Source organism: Primulina tabacum, chromosome 8 (genome assembly GCF_025594145.1).
Source record: "Primulina tabacum isolate GXHZ01 chromosome 8, ASM2559414v2, whole genome shotgun sequence".
In the NCBI taxonomy this organism is placed as follows: Eukaryota; Viridiplantae; Streptophyta; class Magnoliopsida; order Lamiales; family Gesneriaceae; genus Primulina; species Primulina tabacum.
The window spans coordinates 39688548-39710111 of NC_134557.1; the positions used below are offsets into that span (position 1 = coordinate 39688548).

Here is a 21564-nt window from a genome sequence, read left to right on the forward strand (position 1 = left end):
CTTCACCATGCAAGATAGTAAGTCAATTTCGACCCCTCTTCCTGTTAACTTCAAGTTATCCTCCAAGATGTGTCCTAGCAGTGAAGCAGAGAGGATAGAGATGTCTCGAGTACCATATGCATCAGCAGTGGGAAGTTTGATGTTCGTCATGATCTGTACAAGACCGGACATTGCTTTAGCAGTGGGAGCAGTTAGTCGGTATATGGCGAATCCTGGACGAGAGCATTGGAGCACTGTTAAGAGGATCCTTAAATACATAAAGGGTACCTCGAATACTGCATTATGTTATGGAGGATCGGATTTTACACTCAGGGGCTATGTCGATTCAGATTATGCAGGTGATCATGATAAGAGGAAATCTACTACTTGTTATGTGTTTAAATTTGCAAGGGGAGCAGTAAGCTGGGTTTCAAAACTGCAGACAGTTGTGGCATTATCTACAACAGAGGCAGAATACATGGCAGCTACTCAAGGTTGCAATGAGGCAATATGGATTAAAAGGTTATTGGAGGAAATCGGACACAAACAAGAGAATGTTCCTTTGTTTTGTGATAGTTAGAGTGCCTTGCACATAGCAAGGAATCCAGCCTTTCATTCCAAGACAAAACACATTGGAGTATAATTTCACTTTGTGCGGGAAGTAGTAGAAGAAGGAAGCGTGGATATGCAGAAGATCCATACGAAAGAAAACATAGCTGATTTTCTGACCAAGCCAGTGAACACTGATAAGTTTGAGTGGTGTAGATCCTCAAGTGGCTTAGCAGAAACTTAAGCAGCATGGAATGACAAGATTGAAAGGATGTGTGGAGATATGTTTGATTCTCAATCTAATCTCCAAGTGGGAGAAATGTCGGCATATCAAGTTGGAAACAATTATTGATGGGGTCAGCTAAATAAATGAGCACATATTTGTTGAATTCATCCCGTCAAAGAAACGTGGGTTGGCCGCAGGAAAATTTGAAGAAGAATTTTCATACGCGTTTTTAACGCGTATTCACACTGACAGGAAGTTCTATAAATAGAGCTTCATTCCTTCATTTCAAATCATCCCTTCTTCGAGTTTTCTCTCATCTTATAAGTATTTGAGTGCTTAGTTCTATAATATTTGTGAGGTGTTTTGTTCTCCTGTATTAAGAGAGTGTGTGTTCTCTTTGGAAACACAGTGAGTGAGTTATACACCACAAAATACTATAGTGGAATTTTTTCATCTTGCCCGTTGTTTTTACCTTAATAATTTTTAGGGGTTTTTCACGTAAATCTCGGTGTCCAGTTTATTCTTTATTTTCGTGTTTTATTATCTCAAATTCCGCACGTGGGACCAACAAGATCCAACAAATATAAGAGCAATTTTTCATTTATATATTTTTAGGGAGTTTAAACAACGTTTTTTCGATGTAGGGAGTTAGAGTCAAATTATGTTTTGGTTTGTGATTTACCTCCAATTTACCTTTTTATTTATTATTATTAAGATTAAAAATAAAATACCTAAAATAATATTATCATTATAATGAAGATATAGATTTAAATTAGTTAAAATAAATAAGATTTTTTTTTTTGTAAAATAGATAAGAATTGAGAGTGAGAATGATCATTCACATCCAAAATGGATGGGATGACCATTCCTATTGAAATGAGCATTCTCATTCTAATTATGTCCTACAAAGTTTGAGTATAAGAAATGAGATAGAAATGCTCATTCACTCTTACCAATCATACCTTTAGACAATGTCTACCCAATTCCCATTGTAAGTAGATCAGTTGATCTTCATTGTAAGCTTATCAGTTCAGATGATTTCCGGTCAAATCAATTGCTCTTATACAGATTAGTTAAGTTCGGGTTGTAAACAATTTCTCGAGTGATCTGCATTTAAAAATTTATAAAATCGGATCAGTTTAATTACCAAAACCTAGGCATAGGGGTGGGTACGATACATATCGTACCAAACTACGGTACCGTATACCGTACCGAAAATATCGGTATGGAATTTTTTCATAACGATACCGAAATTTCGGTATACCGCACATTCGGTATACCGAATTTTCGGTATGGAAAAAGTTCATACCGGTACCGTACCGACACCGAAAATTTTGTCGGTGTACCGAAAAAATGTCGGTATACCGACATTTTTTCGGTATACCGAACTTAAATTTAAAAAAAATAATAATAAAAAATTATTTTCGGTATTTCGGTATATACCGAAATAACGAAAAAAAATATTTCATACCGATACCGAACATTTCGGTATGGTATGATACCGTACCGAAATGTTCGGTATACCGATTTTTTCGGTAAGTTCGGTATTTTTTTCGGTACGATTTTTCGGTATTTCGGTATTTTTTCCCACCCGTACCTAGGCACAAATTATATTATAACAATAAATATTGGATTTAGAGTGAGAACAATACTCGCACCGTAGAATCTCATTTAATAAAGTGATGATAGTGCAAACATAAAATAAAATAGTTTAATTCAACCAAACTGAATAATATTATCTCCATGGTAAATCTAATGACAATCGTTGTATTAGCAAATAGTTTTATGTAAGGTAAAACATAAACCTCATATATTTAAACCAATGATTTAATTGGATTTAGAGTGAATGCAATGCCCATTTTTTTTTTAAATCGATTATAGCATAACTCTTAAATTTTTTCGTTTATAAAATATAGTTTGATGTCTTAATTTTTATTATTTTTGTTGCGTGACTATATTAAAGTATTTAAGAATCAATTGGCATGTAGCTTCTTGGATCATTTTTCATTATAATTGAATATTACAAAAAAAAAAAAAAAAAAGATCTTGAATCAAGGAGAAGACGATGAAACATAAATTGGTCTATAGAAGCCCTGGATTAACGATGTTATTACATTTAATTATAGAGTAGGTCTCTTTTGAGACGGTCTCACGAATCTTTATTTGTGAGGCGGGTCAATCCTACCGATATTCACAATAAAAAGTAATACTCTTAGCATAAAAAGTAATATTTTTTCATGGATGACCCAAATAAGAGATCCGTCTCATAAAATATGACCCGTGAGTAAAACCATCTCAAACAAGTTTTTGCCATTATTATATAATCAATGGATTAAAATCACACAAATCAATTCCAAAACTTCCACGTGCCAACCTTCCAATATGTTTCAATGTCATCCCTCATCATTTTTTGTAGATAATTAATTGACTCTTTTTTTTTTACTTAAATGTCCATTTGGTTATTTTTACAAAATTAAATTTATTCTTGCAAACTCAAGTATTTTTTTTCAATTTTATATTGAACACAAACTTGTATAATTACTAAATTGGAATTATGTAGACCATTACACTTATGATAAAAAGGTTAAAATATAGATTTTTTTAAAAAATTAATTTGTTATACAACTGAATTTGTAATTACATACTAAATTAGTAAAATAATAAAAATAAAAAATATAGAGTAATATATCCAAAATTAAAATATGTGGGACCATCGATCCAACGACTGCAACGTACAAAATGACAGACCGGTCACGGAATCATTACTCAATAATCACTGTTCAAAGTCCTTTTGGCAATTTACTCCAAACACCGCCAGCAGATTGTTCATCCCACCGCGCTCCTCCTGCCACGTGTACTGGGCCACCACTCCACGGCTCCGTTAAACTACAACAACCGCCTCCCGCATTGAATCCGTCCTCCCCTTTTCGTCTCTCCACTTTGAAATCGCCATCGCTCAATTAAACGGCGATTCTTACTCGTATGTTTGCTTGTTTATAATCGTAAATTGGTATAAAGAAATTGAGACGGGATCCTTTTTTTGTATTTATTATCCTCTTCCTCTTAATTGAATCGACTACCGTTACGAATGACTATGCATTTACTCGATCTCGTGATCCGTGCCGATAGTTTTTGAGGTGGGTTTTTTTTTTTCTCTGGTAAAAAAAAAAGAGTCTTGCTGGAGTTTTCGATCATGGGTTTTTCTTTCTAGGGTTTTGTTGAATTTAATTGAATTGTGGTGTGGTTCTTGAGCTTTTCAGATTTGGCTTGATGCTTGGATCGTGGGGTTGATTGTTCGATCATCGAGAGCTTGGGAATTGCTTTGGTGATAAAGAAATCGGGATGTCGGGACCCTTGGATCGGTTTGCGAGGCCTTGTAAGTGGATTTTTTGTTTTTTGGAGTTCGTTGACTTCGAGGTTTATGGGTTTCGTGTTTACTGAATTGTGTTTATGATGTGTATGATTCGGCTTGTGTTGTTTAAGATTCTGAGTTTGGTGTTGGGGTATCTTGATGTCATTCTATGTGTTGATTTAAATAATTTTACTTGGTTTTGAATGGCGGATTCTTGATTAGAATTGTGATATCCCTTCCCGAGGAGCAACATTATTTACCTTTTTTTTTCCCGACCAAATCTCTTGTTGTAGAAGACCTTAGTTCTTGAAGTCGTGGCTACTTTGTCTATTCGTTACATATTCTTCTGCAACAGTAAAAATTGTCTGCTTGTGTGTTTTTTCGATACTTCTTTGAAATCATTATTTTTCCTTGAAATTCATTGCTAATGATGGAGTGCTATAGAGTCTTTAAACGGTTAGGCCTTTTTTAAAACTTGGTTAAAGTTTGCATGTTCTGTTTTGATATGCATGTATGTTCTTGTCATAGGGGAGGCTGTGGTTGATTGGTGAACCACTCTTACTTGGTATTTTGTGAATGGGATTTATCAGTGATACATTGTTTATCATGCTTTCCTTTTCTTTATCCTGTCCATAATTTTTTTCCTCTTCTTGGATATGTATTTTCTTTTTAAACAGGCTTTGAAGGGTCATCTGCACATGATGAGAGAAGAGAAAGGAAATCTGATTTTGAGAATTCAGAGGATGAAAGGAGGTCGAGGATTGGTTCTTTGAAAAAGAAAGCTCTCAATGCATCATCTAAATTCAAGCATTCTCTCAAGAAGAAAAGTGGAAGAAGAAAGAGTGATGGCCGAGTCAGTTCTGTTTCTATTGAAGATATTCGCGATGCTGAAGAATTGCAAGCTGTTGAGTCATTTCGACAAGCCTTGATACTAGATGAGCTGTTGCCAGAAAAGTTTGATGATTATCATATGATGTTGAGGTTAGTATTCTTGACGGCTTTATGTTAGTTGTATGCACATGTTTATCAATTAGTCGTGACATTGTAAATTTAGATTATGGGCTCTTGAACCTTGAGAAAAGCTCGAGCTCAAAAAATTTGCAATCGGGGTTACCGATGATCTTACCCCGGGCTTGGCTGGCTCACCTTGCATTGCGCATCCTTACTTTAAAACAATTATGGCACAAAGACATTTAGGAAAAAACTCTATTTCTTACTTAGTAGAGGTGGTTATATGCATGTTTAGTGTCCGAAGATTCTCTGGAGATAACTAACAGATGACATTTGCATTCATGGGTTAACAATTGAAACCTGCTTCCTACTGCTGTGAAAATTTTTAGTAACATCTTTGAGACATCTGCTACAGGTTTTTGAAAGCAAGGAAATTTGATCTTGAAAAGTCAAAGCTCATGTGGGCTGATATGATTCAGTGGAGGAAAGAATTTGGGACTGACACAATTGCAGAGGTAGCCGGACTTGATACATAATTTTCCTTGTTTTTAATTGTCGATCAGTATATTTCCTGTTGTATTGGTGTTCAAAATGTTCTAATAAATATTTGATGGATCAATTGTGTTTCCCATCAGGACTTTGAATTCGCTGAGTTGAATGAAGTTTTAAAGTATTACCCCCATGGCTATCATGGCGTTGATAAAGAGGGAAGGCCATTGTACATTGAAAGATTAGGGAAAGTTGAGCCAAACAAACTTATGCAGGTTACCACTATTGACCGTTATATAAAATACCATGTGAGAGAATTTGAGAAAAGCTTTGCTATCAAGTTTCCAGCCTGTACAATTGCTGCGAAGCGACACATTGATTCAAGTACAACAATTTTGGATGTTCATGGTGTGGTATGTTTCACACCTTTTGGCATGTCTATTAATTATGTTGATTCAAAAATCCATCGTCTTTGTCTTTTTGAAGAGTTGTATCTTTATTCTGTTTTTTTAGGGTTTGAAAAACTTTAACAAGAATGCTCGAGACCTCATTACAAGGCTTCAGAAGATAGATGGCGATAACTATCCTGAAGTAACCTTCATATTTCTATCTTAGTAACTGCATTATGTTTAATTTCTTGTTGTCACAACGTTATACCTTTCTGCAGACACTTCATCAAATGTTTATCATCAATGCTGGTCCGGGATTTAGGCTATTGTGGAATACTGTTAAAAATTTTGTAGATCCCAGGACTGCCACTAAGATTCACGTAGGCTGATTCTTATCTTCTTGTCATTCGGAAACTTTTATTTTAGTTGTGTGATAATCTGAATCTTAGTCTTATGATTGCTTTTACAGGTTCTTGGAAACAAATATCAAAACAAGTTGCTTGAAATTATAGATGCAAGGTGAAAATTAAGAAAATTATTTTTCGTGAGATACCCATTTTATCATTTTAGATATCATAAAAGAAAACTATTGCTGAGATCCCTTCAGAACAGTTCTAAACATTTGATCTGGGCCTGTGCAGTGAACTGCCTGAATTTCTGGGAGGAATGTGTACTTGCGCCGACCAAGGAGGTTGCCTTCGCTCTGATAAAGGGCCATGGAAGAATCCAGAGATACTGAAGGTCCTGACTTGCCTGGATAGTTAAAGTCATAGATTGTTGTGATACATTGATGAGATTTTCTAGGAACTATTTAGCTTCATTTTAAAGAAAAATGATTGATTGACATTGCTCTTCAGATGGTGCTTAATGGTGAAACACGACGAGCCCGACAGGTGGTTAAAATTATCAATAGCGAGGGGAAGGTAGTCTATGCTAAGCCTCATTATGCAAGGGTAAGGATTCTGCATCGGTTTTACTTTCTTGGAATACACTTTCTTGAGTTGACTGATATTAGTATACGCTTATTGGGGTTGGAGCAGCTGAAAGGCAGTGATACTTCTACAGCAGAATCTGGTTCTGATGCTGAAGACGTTGCTTCACCGAAAGCCGTTAGGAGTTATGCACATCTTCGGTTGACTCCAGTTCGTGAGGAGGTAATGTTAATCCTAAATTTTCATGGCTATAATGCAGTTTTTGTGAATGAGATGGTTTTCTGAGTCTGATTTGTCCTGTATTGCTTGACGAACACTGCGTCCTTTCTGTGTTTCTCCTTTTTCCCTTTCTATTTAGTATTTAGGTGGATGAATGTAAAGTTCATTTATTGTTGGCCATACAATGTAATTGTTTGCCGTGGTAGATAATCTCTAGTTTTTCATAAATTCTGGAACCATCATGTTTCACAGTCCCTTTTCCATCATAGTAAATTTGGAAAATATGGAATAAAGAAATACGTTACAATTTTAACTTATTTTTACTTTTATCTTAAACGCTAAAAAATTGAAGTTGTTTTATCTTTTATTGAGTTATTGTGAAAATATTTCTCTTATTCCAGGGCAAGGTTACTGGAATGGCTAGTTATGTTGGCAACTTCTCAGGATATGATGAGTATGTTCCCATGGTCGACAAGGCTGTTGATTCTGGATGGAAAAAGCAAACAAGCCCCACAAAGTCTTATGTTTCTAAAGGTAGACTTTTTCTCCATGTGCAATACCTGGAATACTTTCATGATGTCCCTACTTCTATTTTCCATGTAAAATTATATTTATTTAGGATGTTAATGTCAATTTTAATTTAGAGATATTTCCACTGCCGGATTCTCAAATCACACCAAAAGGGTCGCAGGCTCGGTTTTTGGCAGCTCTTATGGCTTTCTTCATGACCCTTTTCATATTCTTCCGGTCAATATCATTCCGTGCTTCCAAGAAACTTTGTGATGCTTCGTCACAGCATGAACTAACCGTTCAAGGATTTGCCTTTGACACAATGCTAAAAGAGGAGTTTCGGCCACCATCGCCAACACCGGTTTTTACAGAGACAGATCTTCTATCTTCTGTCCTCAAGAGGTTGGGCGAGCTTGAAGACAAGGTCAGTTCTCTTCAGGCAAAACCATCTGAGATGCCCTACGAGAAAGAAGAGCTTCTGAATGCTGCTGTTTGCCGGGTGGATGCCCTAGAAGCAGAGTTGATTGCAACCAAAAAGGTAAATCCCCAGTATATCCCGTATGATGTTATTACTGTGAAAACTGCGCACATAATGGAAAAATATACAATTTTAATCTACGTAACCAAGGATTTACTGTCTCATCGGATCCACTTTGTGAAGAATTATATCACGCAAGCCTCTTTGTTTGGAAGGACTTAAGTGTGTGGTCACTACCTCGGATTTATGCTAATGCTTATAAGAGAGAAATAATCACGTCTGATGCTATGTTAAATCTGAAGCATATGTGAACACTAAGACTAGACTAGACTATACATAAAAAGGAAAATCATAATCAGATAACAGGAGCTAATCATAGTTATAAAAGGCGAGCATCTGGCTGCACCTATCGCGCGAGTTCCTGGGTTATTACCCAAGCGCAATAAGGCGCGCCTCTGCCCAGGAGCGGTGCTGCTTAAAGATGTGTGCCTGTGCGCTTGTGACATACATAATACACATATAACAGATAATAATTCAAGCCCACAAATTTTAATGCCCGATAACAAAGCCCGTCCCTATTTAATGTTTAAAAAAGCCTTGCAATATGCATGCATTCGTTTCATCTCCCTTGGGCCTCTCTCAAATTCTTTCTGCATCTGCGGCTCTATGTTTCTCTGCCTCAAATTCTTTCTGCATCTGCGCTTGTTTGTCTCTACGTCTGCGATATATTAATGAATTTTTATTTATATTATTTGTTTTTTTTGTAGAAAATATTTAATTTAAATAATATAAATTATTTTTTATATGTTGAATTTTAAAATTTGTGTCAAATGGTGCGCTTCGCTTTGCGTCTCAAATAACTATGGAGCTAATAATAAATGACAAAATTCATGTTAACTATTCGCACAGTTCTGGTATCTGTTGCACACTTCTTGCCCTCCGCATTGGTGTGTTATGTATTTTGTCTTTCCAGATATATTATTCTGAAATCTACCTATCTACGTAACCTTCATATTTCAAAAGCTTTTGAAATGAGAGTTAAATTTGTATTTGAGCAGGCTCTGCACGAGGCTTTAATGATGCAAGACGATCTGCTTGCTTATATAGACGGTCAAGAAGCCAAGTATCGGGTGAGTCAAGATGAATTTATTTCTTAAAACTTTTAATTTTATCGTGGGGCTTTGGTAAGGTTTGTTGCTGACTTGCCTCCTGCTTCATGTTCCAGAAGAAAAAGTTTTGCTGGTGAGATGGTTCATAGTTGGAGCTTCGAGGGTTGAGGTTATCTTCGTCTCGGTTTCATGTCTTAAGCACAGCATAATTTTTAGAAAAATTGGCTTTGTGAACTTCATTGACGAGACTTATCTTTTGTGAGAAATTTTATTGAATGCATACATGTATGCATCTTTTTTCTGCAAACATCTTGTACGGTGTGTTCTTGAATGATGTTATGTGAGATACATGGAATATTATTTGAAGTTATGGTTGTTTATCTTGGAGACATTATTCTTGTGTTGAAGAGCTCTATCTTTAGGATGCAAGTTATTTTGTTCTATTAAAAAAATCATTCTGAAATTTGAAGATTTGTGATTACCATTCAAACTCGCAAGCATAAGCAAAAGCAGTTAATATAATCTTTAATTAACAAAATCAAACATATTTTTTAGGTTAATACAAAGCTAGAAGTATTTAATTGGCCTTTCCAAGAAGATGCTGGCATGAAAGAAGATGCTTGGCATGCCAACGGAGGGATGCAATCCTAAAACGCCCCCAAAGAAACCTAGCACAAGACACCAGTAGCAAACCTTGTAATTTACAAAGGCCTTAAATTTAGCAAAACAGGAATGAACATAAAATATGTGGGGAGTTCAAAGAATGGTGTTTCTTGGGTCTAAAATCACCATCTCTAAAAGAATCTCAACACTTTCTAACTCAGTTTTGTTTAGGTTTCTCCACTTAGAAAGCAAAGAACTTCTTCTTCTTCTTTTTCTTCTCTACGTAGGCAAGGACCTCCTCTTGTCGAAAGAGAGCATACTCGAGAGCCTGTAAATTCAATATTTTAAAATGGTTAATTAAATCTATCAATATCATCTGTGTCTCCCGTGAGTTTCAGATTATTCAACAAGAATCAATACACTTAAAGAGCTGTAAGCAGCAAAAAAAAGAGCTGTAGATCTATTCTTATGTTTTGCTACGGTTGGAGTTGCATTATTTGCTGCACCGATCGGGAGTCACACCTCATGACTTCAAAGCTTACTAGAACATAGTGCGATGTGAGACATGGCAAATGGTAGCAAGTGTTAATAAGATTTATCACCAACTTCAGTGACAAGATAATGCCTCACTGAAGATATACCTTCAGTAACCAACCTACTCTGAATTAAGTGGTAAAATACTTTGATTTTTCATGGCAAGATCACGAGCGGCTCTGATCTACATTGGATGCGTAAATGTGAAAGAAAAAAGTGAAAAATCTAGTCAATACCTTCTGGGTTGCTGACAGCTCTTGCTCCAAAGTATCTACGCGGTTCAAAGCATTATCTAGCATCTCCTCTTTGTCAGGAGGCATTACTGCTGGCTTTTTGTTGAGAACCATTACCCTCTCTTCTAGTTCACTCATGCGTTTCATCATCATAAAGTTATCTTCACTTGAAATGGCAGTTCCAGGTAACTCACATGCATTTTTGGAACCTTTTATCATCGTGTCAACATCACACATAGAACTAGAATAGAGTGTAGCATCTGTGAGCTTCTTAGGCATGTTACGACTCATACGAACCATAGTAACAGCGCTCATTAGTAAGGTCATCACTCCAGCAAAGAGATAGTTGCTAAGTCCTTTCGAAGGCTTACAGACATCATGCTCAGGGAAATTATCTGTTGATGTAGGAAGAAGATATGGGTAAACCACCTGATTATGTGTAAAAAGTTGTTCCTAGTCAAAATCCAAGGAAAAACGTTGAACAAATGATGATTTTGTACCTTTAGAAACATAAAAGTTATCATGTTTTGATCCTCCCTTTATCCATGTTGCATTAACACGGTTATTGGTCACCTAAGGAGAAATTCTTATCAGTTACTGAGAATCCAATTATCTATAGAAAGGCGGTTTGTTTTGAATACAACAAATGATAGGTGTTCAAGTAGGGAAAGTCGAACGTCCGTGCCTCAAGATTAGTTCTTTGAAGTGGAGGTACATTTATGAACTGAAAGAGATGATATGGTAAGGAAAAACAAAAATTGAGAGAGGGGGCCAGCAGTGGCAATCAACTTCAATCTGTTTTCATTTTTTTTTACATTTGTATGATTGCCTTTTTCAATCTGGATCATATGTATTTTCACAGCCCTGAACTTTTTTATGATTTAATAGTTTGGCTCCTCTTGAACAATAATTCTGGCTTGGTTGTTGCTTTATGTCTTGAGAAATCTAATTTTGTTATATGCAAAGTGATATCTATCGAGTGCCTTGATCTCAGTTAGATTATACAAGACCTAAGCATGATTATACATTGGATCAATGCAGCAAGCGAATGTAATACTACCATGTTTAATCGTTGTGAGCACTTATGATGCGATCCTGGCGAAATGGATGAGCAGGGTCGGGTGCTCCACCGGATCGAATCAATAATGTTGTTCAGAAAATGAGCAAGGTAGATGAATCTGTGAGCTATTGCTTCCACTGTGACCTACAGACAGGGAGATAAACTCGTGAATGGGCGCCGGAAGGGTGTCCGGCGTGGCCACTCCGATGCTTAAGTCAGCAGGGTACTTAAGCAAGAAAACCAATGTAACCAAGTGATGGTTGTGATATTGGTGTAAATGAATGAATTCATGAATGTCTGAATGTAAAGAGAGAACCTGGTATATATAGTAGGAGAAATAATGATGACCTCGTTCTCCGTGCTACCTACTAATTATAGTAGGACGGCTGAGCACACCCTATATTCTGAGATGTCAAATATTGCACTAGTCACGTCCAGCCCACTTGATTTATTGACCACTTGCATTAGTGTCAGAGATATGTCGGCTATATACACTGTTTATCGGCGGCATTAAATACTTCACTCATATCGAGGTGGACCGAGTAGAATGCCTCCCGGAGGCTTACATGAGAGCCCGGGCGTCTGATTGCCCGGGGAGTAGAGCCCAAGCTTGCGCCTGCCCGGCTTCAGAAGAATCCATCCAGCAGATTGACCCTGATTTGGGAATCCATTTAATATCCCGGGTCCTTACAAGGGTATCATCACACATCCCCTAAATAGTCGGGCTAGAGTCATACTCGCTGTCCCGATCAGTCATGCATGGATTCCCAAAGAGAGATGGATGAGCAGGGTCGGGTGCTCCACCGGATCGAATCAATAATGTTGTTCAGGAAAATGAGCAAGGTAGATGGATCTGTGAGCTATTGCTTCCACTGTGACCTGCAGACAGGGAGATGAACTCGTGAATGGGCGCCGGAGGGGTGTCCGGCGTGGCCACTCCGATGCTTAAGTCAGCAGGGTACTTAAGCAAGAAAACCAATGTAACCAAGTGATGGTTGTGATATTGGTGTAAATGAATGAATTCATGAATGTCCGAATGTAAAGAGAGAACCTGGTATTTATAGTAGGAGAAATAATGATGACCTCGTTCTCCGTGCTACCTACTAATTATAGTAGGACGGCTGAGCACACCCTATATTCTGAGATGTCAAATCTTGCACTAGTCACGTCCAGCCCACTTGATTTATTGATCACTTGCATTAGTGTTAGAGATATGTCGGCTATATACACTGTTTATCGGCGGCATTAAATACTTCACTCATATCGAGGTGGACCGAGTAGAATGCCTCCCGGAGGCTTACATGAGAGCCCGGGCGTCTGATTGCCCGGGGAGTAGAGCCCAAGCTTGCGCCTGCCCGGCTTCAGAAGAATCCATCCAGCAGATTGACCCTGATTTGGGAATCCATTTAATATCCCGGGTCATCGATGACCCGGGTCCTTACAAGGGTATCATCACACATCCCCTAAATAGTCGGGCTAGAGTCATACTCGCTGTCCCGATCAGTCATGCATGGATTCCCAAAGAGAGATGGATGAGCAGGGTCGGGTGCTCCACCGGATCGAATCAATAATGTTGTTCAGGAAAATGAGCAAGGTAGATGGATCTGTGAGCTATTGCTTCCACTGTGACCTGCAGACAGGGAGATGAACTCGTGAATGGGCGCCGGAGGGGTGTCCGGCGTGGCCACTCCGATACTTAAGTCAGCAGGGTACTTAAGCAAGAAAACCAATGTAACCAAGTGATGGTTGTGATATTGGTATGAGTTCATGAATGTCCGAATGTAAAGAGAGAACCTGGTATTTATAGTAGAAGAAATAATGATGACCTCGTTCTCCGTGCTACCTACTAATTATAGTAGGACGGCTGAGCACACCCTATATTCTGAGATGTCAAATCTTGCACTAGTCACGTCCAGCCCACTTGATTTATTGACCACTTGCATTAGTGTCAGAGATATGTCGGCTATATACACTGTTTATCGGCGGCATTAAATACTTCACTCATATCGAGGTGGACCGAGTAGAATGCCTCCCGGAGGCTTACATGAGAGCCCGGGCGTCTGATTGCCCGGGGAGTAGAGCCCAAGCTTGCGCCTGCCCGGCTTCAGAAGAATCCATCCAGCAGATTGACCCTGATTTGGGAATCCATTTAATATCCCGGGTCATCGATGACCCGGGTCCTTACAAGGGTATCATCACACATCCCCTAAATAGTCGGGCTAGAGTCATACTCGCTGTCCCGATCAGTCATGCATGGATTCCCAAAGAGAGATGGATGAGCAGTGTCGGGTGCTCCACCGGATCGAATCAATAATGTTGTTCAGGAAAATGAGCAAGGTAGATGGATCTGTGAGCTATTGCTTCCACTGTGACCTGCAGACAGGGAGATGAACTCGTGAATGGGCGCCGGAGGGGTGTCCGGCGTGGCCACTCCGATACTTAAGTCAGCAGGGTACTTAAGCAAGAAAACCAATGTAACCAAGTGATGGTTGTGATATTGGTGTAAATGAATGAATTCATGAATGTCCGAATGCAAAGAGAGAACCTGGTATTTATAGTAGGAGAAATAATGATGACCTCGTTCTCCGTGCTACTTACTAATTATAGTAGGACGGCTGAGCACACCCTATATTCTGAGATGTCAAATCTTGCACTAGTCACGTCCAGCCCACTTGATTTATTGACCACTTGCATTAGTGTCAGAGATATGTCGGCTATATACACTGTTTATCGGCGGCATTAAATACTTCACTCATATCTAGGTGGACCGAGTAGTGCAAGATTTGACATCTCAGAATATAGGGTGTGCTCAGCCGTCCTACTATAATTAGTAGGTAGCACGGAGAACGAGGTCATCATTATTTCTCCTACTATAAATACCAGGTTCTCTCTTTACATTCGGACATTCATGAATTCATTCATTTACACCAATATCACAACCATTATTGGTTACATTGGTTTTCTTGCTTAAGTACCCTGCTGACTTAAGCATCGGAGTGGCCACGCCGGACACCCCTCCGGCGCCCATTCACGAGTTCATCTCCCTGTCTGCAGGTCACAGTGGAAGCAATAGCTCACAGATCCATCTACCTTGCTCATTTTCCTGAACAACATTATTGATTCGATCCGGTGGAGCACCCGACCCTGCTCATCCATTTCGCCAGGATCGCATCATTGGCGCCGTCTGTGGGAAATTGAGCTCAAGACGTAGATATGGTTTCCATTCAAAAATAAGCTCAACTCTGCTTGGCAAACATACAAGTCCGACCAACTCGGCACTCAGATCTTATATGTGGATTTCATATGGGCTCAAAGCTCAGCAGCTATCCCGGATTGGCATGAAGATCATTTACTATGTACTCAGTAGCATACAGCTATATTAGTCACCTAATTTAGTTCAACCAGAGAAGTTTCACTCTACCGAAAATGAATTCGGATTCAATATTTCCAGGTTAGTGATTTGATTTTTAATAAAACTAAAACAGCAGGTAAAGCAAAATCTCTTAAGCCCGGGAGGTACGAGGCCCCGGCATATTATCTTAAGTCTGGGAGGTATGAGGCCCCGGCACATTCTTGAAAGTCCGGGAGTTATGAGGCCCCGGCACATTCTTTAAAGTCCGGGAGGTACGAGGCCCCGGCACATTATCTAAGTCCGGGAGATACGAGGCCCCGGCATATTATCTAAGTCCGGGAGGTATGAGGCCCCGGCACATTATCTAAGTCCAGGGATCCGTACCCTGGCTCGGGGCTCCGTACCTCGACCATTCATGAAGGCCAGGGCTCCGCACCCTGGTTTTCTATTAAGTCCAGGGATCCGTACCCTGGCTCGGGGCTCCGTACCTCGACCATTCATGAAGGCCAGGGCTCCGCACCCTGGTTATCTATTAAGTCCATGTATCCGTACCCTGGCTCGGGGCTCCGTACCTCGACCATTCATGAAGGTCAGGGCTCCGCACCCTGGTTATCTATTAAGTCCAGAGATCCGTACCCTGGCTCGGGGCTCCGTACCTCGACCATTCATGAAGGCCAGGGCTCCGCACCCTGGTTATCTATTAAGTCCAGGGATCCGTACCCTGGCTCGGGGCTCCGTACCTCGACCATTCATGAAGGCCAGGGCTCCGCACCCTGGTTATCTATTAAGTCCAGGGATCCGTACCCTGGCTCGGGGCTCCGTACCTCGACCATTCATGAAGGCCAGGGCTCCGCACCCTGGTTATCTATTAAGTCCAGGGATCCGTACCCTGGCTCGGGGCTCCGTACCTCGACCATTCATGAAGGCCAGGGCTCCGCACCCTGGTTATCTATTAAGTCCAGGGATCCGTACCCTGGCTCCGGGCTCCGTACCTCGACCATTCATGAAGGCCAGGGCTCCGCACCCTGGTTATCTATTAAGCCCAGGGATCCGTACCCCGGTCATCTATTAAGCCTAGGGACCCGTGCCCTGGTCCGAGGACCTGTACCCCGGTCATCTACTAAGTACATGGATTTTTACACGGCTCAGAGCTCGACATCCCGACTACTTATTGAAAGTTTCTGGCATATTATCTCAAGTCCAGGAGACATAAGGCCCCGGCACCATATATTTAAAGCCCGGGATACTGAAGCGCCCAGCACCTCATCTCATCTCTGGGATATTTGAAGCCCCCGATGCTTTTATAAAACAATATTGATTATCTCTCTTTGGGAATCCATGCATGACTGATCGGGACAGCGAGTATGACTCTAGCCCGACTATTTAGGGGATGTGTGATGATACCCTTGTAAGGACCCGGGTCATCGATGACCCGGGATATTAAATGGATTCCCAAATCAGGGTCAATCTGCTGGATGGATTCTTCTGAAGCCGGGCAGACGCAAGCTTGGGCTCTACTCCCCGGGCAATCAGACGCCCGGGCTCTCATGTAAGCCTCCGGGAGGCATTCTACTCGGTCCACCTCGATATGAGTGAAGTATTTAATGCCGCCGATAAACAGTGTATATAGCCGACATATCTCTGGCACTAATGCAAGTGGTCAATAAATCAAGTGGGCTGGACGTGACTAGTGCAAGATTTGACATCTCAGAATATAGGGTGTGCTCAGCCGTCCTACTATAATTAGTAGGTAGCACGGAGAACGAGGTCATCATTATTTCTCCTACTATAAATACTAGGTTCTTTCTTTACATTCGGACATTCATGAATTCATTCATTTACACCAATATCACAACCATCACTTGGTTACATTGGTTTTCTTGCTTAAGTACCCTGCTGACTTAAGCATCGGAGTGGCCACGCCGGACACCCCTCCGGCGTCCATTCACGAGTTCATCTCCCTGTCTGCAGGTCACAGTGGAAGCAATAGCTCACAGATCCATCTACCTTGCTCATTTTCCTGAACAACATTATTGATTCGATCCGGTGGAGCACCCGACCCTGCTCATCCATTTCGCCAGAATCGCATCAACTTACTTCTTCACGAACCGGAGAAAGTTGTGGATGTGCAAAGTAGTCTCTTGGAGAATTTGTCATTGAGTTAAACGAGTAGTTTTTCTTCACATTCTGCATATTTCATAAGTAGCCGCCGGTTTCAATTTCTAGAATGACAGTTATGAAAATCTCTTCAAAACTCCATACCTTGGAGATAGCACAGTCATCTTCTGAAATAGTTTTCTCATCGACATTGGCTGAAACATTGATCTTGTTTGAGCATTTGTGTTCACCATTGCGAACCATCTTGAAGTCACAATAATTACAAAATTAGAAAATTTTTTATGTGAAGACTTACACAGTAGAGATTTGATGCAAAAATAATAACCTTCATAATTTCAGTGTCATTCCAGGGGCCCTTATCAGAAACCATGCAGCCTCCCTTATCAGCACAGGTGCAAGTTCCACCCAAAAACTCTGGTAACTCACTGATTTGTGCAAGAGCAAAATAATAGATTCAACGACGGAACCTTAACCAGTAAAGGTTCGTTTATAATGTTAAGTATTTGAATTTCTGGAGAATATTTACCTCGCATCGATTATCTCAAGCAGCTTGCTCTGGTATTTGTTACCCAAAACCTGGTAAGAAGAAACATAGCAGCTTGAATCTTGATTTTCATGAAATTCAAGCAAAATGTTTCGGCCTAATCAGTTCCCATAAAGCCAGTTGCCCACCATATAATTGGACTAAGAACGATCTCTTAACCAATATGAGACCTATCATGTACGCCCTCCCTTTGTGTGGGCATCACCATTTTTAGAAAACCGGCTACTCAGAAGGAATGAGTGTGGAGGTTGGATCGGTACAAGAATGTACAGTGTCATTTAGAAGAGCTAAAATGAGGCTTACATGAATCTTGGCAGTGGTTTTAGGGTCAAGGAATGACTTGACAGTGTTCCACGATAGCCTAAATCCTGATCCTGCATTGATAATGTACATGCGGCATAGCGTCTGAAATTCAAAATTGAAAATAAAAAAAAAAAAACAATTATATGGTATTCATGAGAAGTCAATAATCAATATAATTCTAAAATTAAAAACCAAAACAACCCGTATTTAATTTGGAAAGGAAAGTATATACCTCAGGGTAATTATCTCCATCTATTTTCTGAAGACGTTGAATCAGTTCCCTGGCAGACTTGTTGAAGTTTTTCAGTCCCTAAATCATAATTAGATAATATAAAGTTTTAATATCACAAACGAGACTCGGCACAGTGGATTCATCTATCAACTACTTTGTATTTTTTTGATTAAAATCGAGCTCGAGCTTGGTTAGAAGCTCAAAAAATTTGATATCATTGGCTTGAATAAAAGCTTAAATTCGAGCTCAGGTCGAAATATTTGAAAATGTCTGTCAGTTGTTTGAACTAATGATCTCATCTCTCGAAATATATTTGTTTAATATAAATTATATTATATTAATAAAACATTGACGAACTATTGAACAAAATTCTTTAGGTTCAAATTCAGTTTGACGAAAGTTTGAGCATGTTCGAGTTTGATTCGAATTCGATAATCTCGACTACGAATTGGATTTTTAGAGCCGGCTAAGAAACTCGCAGAGTCAAGCTGGATTCATTTACATTCTTAGATGAAAACCTAAGTTGTTAAAAGAAGTAGGTGCCTTATCTTGTAAAGGTTAACATTGGGAGAGGTATAACCAAAGCATCCAGCTATGACAAACTAATGATTTTAAGGTGAAGAAACGTTCAAGACGCCCTATGATACGTACCACTCCTTGTACATCCAGAATAGTTGTGCTCTGATCAATGTGCTTTTGGGCAGCAATGGAGCATGCTGGAAACTTATCGTTAAACGTCCTCTCGAATTCTTGAACGTGATATTTCAGATAACGATCCATGGTCGTGACTTGCAATCCACTTGCCCGAGCCTTTCAATATAAACTGGCCTGCCATCCTTGTCGACACCATGATTCCCTTGGGGATAGTATTTCAAGACCTCGCTTTTCTCCTTGAAATCGAATTCATAGCAAAAAATTTGTGACTGAAATATTTTAAACCGTACAGAAGTTCAAAGTATCTTTTAAATGTTTGTTTATTCGATCAATAGAGATGATTGTCTGCAGTGTACTATGATTATAAGTACCTCCATGAGAGTGTCAACGCCGAAGCCCTTCCTCCACTGAAGCACATCAACCCACATTTGCTTTGTTTTCTCAATGTCAAATTTCCTGGCCTTCAGAAACCTGCATAATCCGAGAAATATAACGTGAACCACCTTCTGTTTTTGTGTTTAAAGTCACATTCTTAACTTTACGCTTGTTTCTCGCAAGTTCTTGTTCATTATTTTCATCGAAAGGCTCTATCTGGGGCTGATCACTGTAAGCCGGAACTCATTTTCTATTTGAGGTGCTGAAGTCCGGGGAGTACTAATTATTCTTGTCATTCTGTTTTGCTGTCCATGTGACAGAGTGATCAAGAAATTGCGCTAAAGTTGATGCATGATGTGAAACATTTGAAATGTATCACTAACATCGGCTATGACTTTTGTTAAAACGAGGCCAGCTCAATCATTTGAGAGGCCTGAGATTCAACCCAATCGGACAACCTTTTGAATCAACTACTGACCACGGATAAGTGAACATAATTATAAAAAATATACCGTGCTGGAAACAGAAATCTTGTCATCTTTTTCTGATACATGGGATGAAAAAGGAAGGTACCTCAATAGCATATGATAGTCATCATGTTTGGAAGGGAGCAATTCTTCCAGGATCAGCACCTGACGCAAAGCATCCACGACCTGAACTTCCTCGGCATCATGCTCATCCTCGAACACAACGGACATAACTCTGCTGTTACGCCTCCCTTTTTTGGTCAAGGAGTTCCTGAACTTGGTCGAGGCGTTGATTGCCTTCTTCTTGAGGGATCCAAGCCTCTTTTTCCTCTCATCCTCAAAGTTTTCAACATCGATCTTCTCAAGACCTGCAAAGAATTTGACACAAAAATCGCATGGACTTCATAGCCACAACTAAATTTTTGGATCTGTTTCGAAGAAGAAACGTAAGATACATGCGAAAAACATGCTTACTCTGCCTAACAGGGAGTTCGAGAGGTCCTGACATTGTGTCACTCATGATCACACAGTTGGCAAGTTTGCCGAACAATATTTACAGGTCCCAAAAGCCACAAACTTGCAGATGGCCTACAACTTTTTAACGAGGTCAATTGAGTCAGAATATTTACAGTTTTTACTGTTAAACACGAAACTGGCACAAAACTTATCATCCACAAATATTGGATTGTCAATCTTTATCGTGGAGCAACAATCAACCATGCGGATAGAGCAACTCAAACGTGGTGTTTGGGGACTGTACAGTTCATAAAATTTGTTAAAGCGACAAACAATCGTTTTTCAAATTTCATAGAAGAATGGTTTCATTTATTTTAATGCAGAAAAATATTAAATATTCTATGATTCAAGAAAGAAGACAACAGCAAAGTTCATGACAAAGTGGGTCGAACCCCATGATGATGATAATAACAGTAATGGAGGAATCAAAACACATTCAACATTCTATGTTCAGACACAGAAATAAATTTTATAAATCAAGAAACACATAATATTAGCATAGAAAAAATGATTTGCGCAAATTTAAGAGCTCAACTTCGAACAATTTCTGGGGATTAATTAAGAGCCTGAAGACTATTTAGGGGAGAGAGATTCATAGAAACCAAAAAGACGAAAAAATTACCAGTGAAAGAAATGCCTGTGTGGCCCGAATGATGGCAAAATTCAATGGCTGCCCATTATAGGATGACTCCCATTGTTTCTTGAAAATGGCAAAACACCATTAATACAATTGCTATAGAATTTGTTGGAGATGTTTTAAAAAATAAACATAAAAAATTAAAGAGATTTTGTAAATATATTCTTGATTCTTATATTTGACTGTCCCCAACAGCTTAATCTTTTCCATTAATAATGCAAGCCACTATATTGAAAAGTCCTAGTGCTTCCCCACTTCGTTATGTTTAAGATAATAACATTGAGTTCGTCCGCTTCGATTCGTTATTTATAATTCTTTATCTATTAATTAAATCGAAATCGAATTATAATCCATTTTTTTAAAAAAATTGATATAAATGATCTTGTGTATATATATGGTTGATTTTTACATAAAATGTTTTCGATTTAAGTGGACAGCATTATTATTGAGAGTGTCATTGTTGTTTTAAGCTTATGTATTATAAACGATGCTGAAATATTTATTAACATGGAAATTTAGATTAAAATTTAAAAAGAAAAATAAAAAATTGATGTTGAATTGGAAGTGAAATGAACATAAAAATAAAAATATTTGTAATTTTTTTTAAGAAATTCAAGCTAATTAATATATTATCTAGGCGTATAAACAAAAAATAATTTGGAAAGACCAATGTCGAGTGAAGTGACCAAATCCATTTATTTAATTATTGGTATTGGAAAGGTCAGCCGTTTCGAAATGTACAGAGTGGAGCTC

General features: G+C 39.1%; 1 protein-coding gene and 1 pseudogene across 1 annotated transcript; one reads left to right on the top strand and one right to left on the bottom strand.

Moving 5' to 3' along the window:
* Positions 1-3534: 3534 nt before the first annotated feature.
* LOC142554118 (phosphatidylinositol/phosphatidylcholine transfer protein SFH8-like) lies at positions 3535-9563 on the top strand. The gene is made up of 15 exons (XM_075664766.1): positions 3535-3891; positions 4015-4130; positions 4784-5087; positions 5473-5572; positions 5693-5959; positions 6060-6137; positions 6214-6315; positions 6405-6454; positions 6577-6676; positions 6793-6888; positions 6976-7089; positions 7488-7620; positions 7731-8134; positions 9133-9204; positions 9300-9563. The coding sequence occupies exons 2-15, from the start codon at positions 4097-4099 to the stop codon at positions 9318-9320; spliced, it is 1875 nt and encodes a 624-aa protein (XP_075520881.1). The 5' UTR covers positions 3535-3891; positions 4015-4096; the 3' UTR covers positions 9321-9563.
* Positions 9564-9642: 79 nt separating this feature from the next.
* LOC142554119 (phosphatidylinositol/phosphatidylcholine transfer protein SFH3-like) lies at positions 9643-20785 on the bottom strand (annotated as a pseudogene).
* Positions 20786-21564: the final 779 nt, after the last annotated feature.

Bases quoted from the DNA above. Each gene is read 5' to 3' on its own strand.
- LOC142554118 (XM_075664766.1), top strand. From the start codon at position 4,097: ATGTCGGGACCCTTGGATCGGTTTGCGAGGCCTT. The intron at 4,131-4,783 runs GTAAGTGGATTT...CTTTTTAAACAG, and splicing joins GGATCGGTTTGCGAGGCCTT to GCTTTGAAGGGTCATCTGCA. The intron at 9,205-9,299 runs GTGAGTCAAGAT...TTCATGTTCCAG, and splicing joins GTCAAGAAGCCAAGTATCGG to AAGAAAAAGTTTTGCTGGTG.